The sequence below is a fragment of the Penaeus vannamei genome, chromosome 40 (genome assembly GCF_042767895.1).
Source record: "Penaeus vannamei isolate JL-2024 chromosome 40, ASM4276789v1, whole genome shotgun sequence".
Lineage (NCBI taxonomy): Eukaryota > Metazoa > Arthropoda > Malacostraca > Decapoda > Penaeidae > Penaeus > Penaeus vannamei.
The window spans coordinates 23,026,105-23,033,604 of record NC_091588.1 but is presented as its reverse complement, the minus strand read 5'-3'; the positions used below and the strand labels follow the sequence as shown (position 1 = coordinate 23,033,604).

The window sequence follows — 7,500 nt, the reverse complement described above, 5'->3', positions numbered from 1 at the left end:
ATATATATATATACATCATCAGGGCCTGTGTATATATACATCATCAGGTTCTGTCTATATATACATCATCAGGTTCTGTTTATATATACATCATCAGGTTCTGTGGACATCTACATCATCAGGTTCTGTCTATATATAAATCATCAGGGCCTGTTTATATATACATCATCAGATTCTGTGTATATTAAAGATCATCAGGTTCTGTGTACATCAAACATCATCAGGTTCTGTGTATATTAAACATCAGGTCCTGTGTATATATACATCATCAGGTCCTGTGGACATATACATCATCAGATCCTGTCTATATATACATCATCAGATTCTGTCTATATATATATATATATATATATATATATATATATATATATATATATATATATATATATATATACATCATTAGGTTCTGTGTATACATCATCAGTCCCGATTGAGTCCGGTGTAAAGCTTCATATTGTGGAAAGTCTAAGCAAGAATTCATCCGCGGCTCAACACCATGGACAGAAGTTTTACTTGTTAGAAAAGTAGTGGACTATGAAATTTATTATCTTTCCTCTTTGTGGGAAGACCAGAGGGCCGACATCCACGAAAGGTCTAATAAAAGTGTCTGAGACAAAAAGGTGTCGGTCATTTGTTTACATCGTTTAATTGCGTTTATCAATTAACTGCATAGTCACGAATACGTAAAATGCATGCAAATATGTGTTTTATTGGAGAAATACTCTGATACCGACGCAACACAGTAATGCATAATTATCTATAAAAGACATGAATATCAATGAAATTGTAAAGATAGCCTTTGCTGAAGCGCCAAGGCTATGATATCGCTATATAAGGAACATTGTAATTCGTAATTACACAAATAGAAAACAACATATGATGAACATGGAAACACGCAAAATAGAAATATCGATGAACAATCGATAGTTTCCGTCATTTTCTAAAGTTTTCACTAAATTAAAATCGTAAATCACAGCAGTCTGATCATGAATATCAAAGCTTGCATGATTTTATGGTAATTATTTTTATCTTTCATAAAGATGGACAAAATATGCCAGCGAAACTATGAACACCTCGGTATAAGATGATATAAGGTATAAGATGGTATAAGATGAGGAAAAGTTCTTTTGCTGATTTCTGGTAATATATTTGATATGTTGTAACATTAGCTATTTATAAAATGGTAATGAAAACCCTTTGCATTCTCTTACATATATATATATATATATATATATATATATATATATATATATATATATATATATATATATATATATATATATATATATATATCTATGTGTGTGTGTGTGTGTGTGTGTGTGTGTGTGTGTGTGTGTGTGTGTGTGTGTAATATATATATATATATATATATATATATATATATATATATATATATATATATATATATATATATATATATATATATATATATATATATGTATATATATATATATATATATATATATATATATATATATATATATATATATATATACTATTAGTATAAGATATTACAAGTTAGAGATGAAATTTTATGAGGGCTGGCTGGAGATATAAGTGAAACACACTGAACAGGATAAGCGGAAACACAGGTACCACTTGCCGGTTTATTGATGAATTAATTAATAATTAAATAAATAAATAAATAAATAAAACATAAAAAATATCACTATGAAACACTTGTAAGATGACTGAAGGCCGCACGTCCAACCTGCTCGGAGGGTCGAGGTGAACTGACTGAATTGGCGGTAAAATGGAGGGCGTGAAATACCGCCAGAGCTGGTGGCTCGTGATTGGCTGAACGTAAAATAAAAAAAAAGAAAGAAAAAAAAGGGGGGGGAGGGACAAACAAGGTACACACAAATAAACATAAAACACAGTAAGAGTTAAAACACGGTAAAAAATAAATAAATAAATAAATAAAAAATACAGTAAACTAAAATACAAACAACTAGAAATTATATAGATGAAAGATACACTGCTCCTAGCAGAAGGCTTAAAATAATAAGTGGACTTCAGAGTTCACTAAATGTATAACACACACACACACACACACACACACACACACACACACACACACACACACACACACACATATATATATATATATATATATATATATATATATATATATATATATATATATATATATATATGTATGTATGTACGTATGTATGTAAATATATAAAAAAATGTATGTATATACATGTACATGAGAAATATATATATATATGAATATACACAAATATGTAAATATGTGTATACATATCTATATATAGACATATAATATATATAGACATATACATATATATATATATAAATAAATATGTATACATATGTACATATCCATACACATTTAATATATATACAGATTTATATATATGGACACACACACATATAAATATATATTGATCCAACTCTCGCTTTTCCTCTTTTTCTTTCTTTAATTATTTACCATTTCTCCCTTTAACTTTCTCAGTTTTAATGGGATTATTTACCATTTCTCCCTTTAACTTTCTCACTGTTGGAATTGGTCATAAACAGTGTCTCCAATGCCCTCCTTATCTACACTTAGGCTGAATAAAGTAGAATTCTCGCCACTGCTGCCTCATGCCATGACTGATTTTTGTTTGGAATGCGTATAGGAACACAACTCGTGACGTCACCGGAACTAATTCCCTGAGGTGGCTCTCTCTCTCTCTCTCTCTCTCTCTCTCTCTCTCTCTCTCTATATATATATATATATATATATATATATATATATATATATATATATAACACTTCGAACTGCATATTTTTATATAAAAAAAGTTAATTTAATAAACGTTTCCTCTCGCTTTTCCTCTTTCTCTTTCTTTAATTATTTACTATTTTTCCTTTTCATTTTCTCACTGTTCTAACGGGACATAAGCAGTCTCCAATGTCATCTTTATTTACACTTCCGCTGACATGAGTAGAATTCTCTGCTGCTACATGCCATGACTGATTTTTGTTTGTTATAGGAACACAACTCATGACGTCATGGGAACTAATTCCCTGAGACGACACGTGTTTCTGTGGAAAAAAACACTTCAAAATGCACGGTTTTGATAAAAAAAAAAAAAAGTTTATTCTATGAACGTTTCCTCTGAGAGTAAATATAGCACGAACGAAGAAAAAAAAATGCAGTCAGATGCAAATTTTGACATCGACAAAAACCGCACACCAGATTCAGCCTCACAGATTATAAGTCCAAGGGCCGAAGTAGAGATATTACGAAGGGCTCGGTGTGTCCTCATGTTGAAGGGGGAGGAGGTGTAGGTGAGATAACTGGAATGGCATTAGGTTGTAGAAATTTGTGATGCTTTGATCTTTCAAATACCATTAACACGTGCATGGGTTATCAATTAACATATATATATATGTCCATATATATAATATGCTTACAGATATCAATCCCTTTCCTTTCTCTAGGAAGGACAGAGAGAGAGAGGGAGTGAGGGAGAGAGAGAGAGGGAGAGAGAGAGAACTATAGACAAACAAAATGAGAGAGATATATAACTACAGGCAGATAGAGAGATAGAGAGATAGCTACAGATAGCCAGAAAGAGAGAGAGAGACCTACAGACAGGCAGAGATAGATAGATAGAGAGATAAGTAAAGACAGACAGAGGGAGAGAGAGAGATCTATAGACAAACAGAGAGAGAGAGATATACCTACAGACAGGCAGAAAGAGAGAGAGAGAGATACAGATATCCAGAGAGAGAGAGAGGGAGAACTACAGACAGGCAAAGATAGATAGATAGAAAGATAAGATAGAAAGAGAGCGACAGACAGAGGGAGATGGAAAGAGAGAAAGAGATTACAATAAACGGACAGAAAAAGAGAGAGAGAGCGTGAGAAAGGGGAGATAATAAAGACGGAGGAACAGAGAGAGAAGGATTGAGAGAGGCAGGACAAGGCGTGCGCTCAGGTTCCACCCAACACAAGAACTGTGAGCCTCTTGACTTTAGTGGCTGGGAACATCGCCATGTTAAGAAGCAGATCAAACCGGTATTAACTTCTCTACGAATTCCACTGGAAAGCGTATGCGAAGCCGTTTACGGAAGACTGCAAAAAATCTGCGGCTATTTTCTGTCAGCTGACCCGTTGTAGGTGTAAAGTGTTGTAGGTATAAAGCTAAAAAAAAAAAAGAAGAATTGGTAAATAAGGAAAACAAAAAAATGAGACTCATACAATCTCATCTTCAAAGTGATGAGTCCTCGCAGTCACAATTTATCTTACGAAGGAACAAGTGAACATAACCCTTTACCTTTCATTAAATACCATTTACGTTCACAGAGAAATGCAGAATAATGAAACGAGAGAATAAGTGAACAACCGATGAGACACCGACGAAAGAGAGCGCAAAGACAAATCTGAATAAACATGAGTATTATGTAGGAGAACGAATGAATAAAGTGAATAAAGAACGAGACTAGATGAGTAAGTGAATAAGAGAAGGTAGAACCCAAGATGAGTAAGCCAAGATCAAATGGCAAATGAACCAAGATGAATAAAGGAGTAAATCAACATGGGCGAACAAGCTAAGATGGGTAAGTGAGTAACCATGAGCAAGCGAGAAGACCAAAATGAGTAAGTAGGCCAATATGCGTGAGTAAATTAATATACGTGACGATACCAATATAAAAAAGTGAGTAAGCCAATGTAACTGAGTAAAACAGCACGTGTGAGAAAACCAAAATGAGTAAGTTAACCTACACGAGTAAGCGACTAATCCAGAATGAGAAAACCAATATATATGAATGAATCAGTGAGTAAGTGAGTAAGCAAATAAGAGAAAATAAGTAAAACACTATGAATAAATCAGTGAAGCAATTTGAAGAAGTGAGTACGCTTTCATGAGAGAGGAAATATCTATGAGTTTGTACACGAATATGAGGAAGTGAGTAAACCAACATAAGTGAGTAAAACGCGGCGATCTACTCGTATATAACCTGTTATAACAAGAAAATCGAGTTTTGCTTCGTGATCCATCGCCTTTTATTTTTTCCCCTTTATTCCTGCTTATAAAAATTGCTGATATATATATATATATATATATATATATATATATATATATATATATATATATATATATATATATATATACATATATATATATAAATATATATATATATATATATATATATATATATATATATATATATATATATATATGTATGTATATGTATTGTTTATACACATAAATGTATATATATATATATATATATATATATATATATATATATATATATATATATATAAATGCATACATATACATGTGTACATATATATAAATATAAATGTAAATATATATATATATATATATATATATATATATATATATATATACATGTATGTATATATGTATATATATGCATACATATACATATATATGTATATAAACATATATCTGTACATATATATACATATAAATGTAAATATATATATATATATATATATATATATATATATATATATATATATATATATATATATATATACATGTATGTATATATGTATATACAAACAGACACTCACATATATATACATATATATATATATATATATATATATATATATATATATATATATATATGTGTGTGTGTGTGTGTGTGTGTGTGTGTGTGTGTGTGTGTGTGTGTGTGTGTGTGTGTGTGTGTGTGTGTGTATAGATATATGACTGACTGAGTTAACCGTGAGTAAGCCAAGATGAATAAGTAAATAAAGGCAAGTAAGTGAGTACAGTGAACCCTCGTTTTTCGCGAGGGTTACGTTCCAAAAAGAACCCGTGATAGGCGAAATCCGTGAAGTAGTAACCTTTATTTTTTTTACATTTATTATACAATGAAATACTCTACAATACATTGAAACCAAAGAACAAAACTTTTTTACAGGCCCAAGCATTTGTTTAACAAATAAAAGTACTGTATAAACTTTTCACAAATAACTACTGTATTGTAAAATAATAATTTTGATCATCAATACGAACTGATGGCTTCATGGGTTTTAGAGAAACCTTAATTTTGGCAAGCTGTTGTACGTACATGTACGGTTATTGGCACACAGGTAGAGAAGAAGCGGAGAGACTGTTTGGCCAATCAGAATGCAGAACACAATGCACAATGTAAATCCGAGAACGTGAAAGGTGAACCGCGTTATAGCAAGGGTTCACTGTATAATATTACACTTGAGTCACTTTGAGGAAATTATATATTTATTTATCATACTGTATTCATTATTCTTGTATTTTAAAAGCGAAACCACAAAATAATTATTATACAAGAATCAGGAAATTAATAAGACAAGAAAAGTCCTGAGTTAGTAAAGGAGAGAGAGAGAGAGAAAGGGAGAAAGAGAGAAGAATGGAAAGTAACAATGTAAAAATCACAAATCTTTCCCTTCATTATCCTTCGTTCCTTCTCTTACTTCCTCGCTTTGACCTTGTCTTCTCTTATTCCTTTGTGTGTCTCTGTGTCTGTGATTTTTCGTTCCCTCTCTCTGTGTCTCTCTCCTCCTTGCCATTTTTTCATATTTACATTTTCTCTATCCACAATCTCTTTGACGATATTTCCCTTTAAATAGCCATGCTTTGTTTTCTTTCTTACTTTCTTTTCATTATAAATCACCTAATGTTTTTCCCTCCCGTTTAGCCTCAAAGAAACAGTGACGTCAAAATGAATTAACAGAAAACCACAAACGATGTTGGAAACAGCAACAAGCAGTGGGAAAACCCCGGGGAGAGTGGGTTTGGCCTGCGAAGCCAGTGCAGGGGGAGGAGCCAAGGCGGGCGGACGGGTATATAAGGAAGATCGCAAGTCTTCCGGCACACAACTATCCCTCACATACACCATGAAGGTGAGTGCTTGCTTGGTGCTTTGAGACAGGCAGTGGAGGCTGTGGCGTGATTGCAGTTGCTTTTGTGTTGATTTGTTCAAAGGAAGAGAATCGTATGCATTTTCTTCTACTTGATTTTAGCCTTAAAGAATGCTGGTAGCATGACCTCAAGTTATTTCATCAAAAGTAGAATTTATGTACAAAGGGTCAGCTTAGTATCTTTCATTTATATGTATATATATATATATATATATATATATATATATATATATATATATACATATATATATAGATAGATAGATAGATAGATAGCTTAGAGATGCCACGGAGCTCCATTTCCACCATATATGGCGTATATTGTATTATTATTATCTTATTTTATAAGACATGAATTCTCTTTTTATGATGTTATTCTGAAGCAGACTTGCTAACAGAACCAGGGGCGGTATTCACGAAAGCTCATAGAGACTTAAAAAAAAAAAATTTTTAAAGACTTTTAACAACCTCTGGCTCCAGGTTCGTAGAATTTGTCTTTGACTTGGTTCTTAACGATTCCGTCTTTGACTCGACTTGTCACATTTCAAAGTAAATACTCAACTATATATTCTAAAAGACCCAATGATAATAATTCATAGTAATGA

At 31.9% G+C, this 7,500-nt stretch overlaps 1 protein-coding gene across 2 annotated transcripts in view; it reads left to right on the top strand.

The window, feature by feature from the left end:
* Positions 1-6,709: 6,709 nt before the first annotated feature.
* The window catches only part of LOC138859157 (keratin, type I cytoskeletal 14-like), a 1,924-nt gene continuing 1,133 nt past the window's right edge, over positions 6,710-7,500 (top strand). For both annotated transcript variants that reach the window (XM_070117388.1, XM_070117387.1), the window contains exon 1: positions 6,710-6,880. In XM_070117388.1, coding sequence (XP_069973489.1) covers positions 6,725-6,880 — 156 coding nt within the window. In that variant the 5' untranslated portion in view covers positions 6,710-6,724. The remainder of the gene's footprint in view (positions 6,881-7,500) is intronic.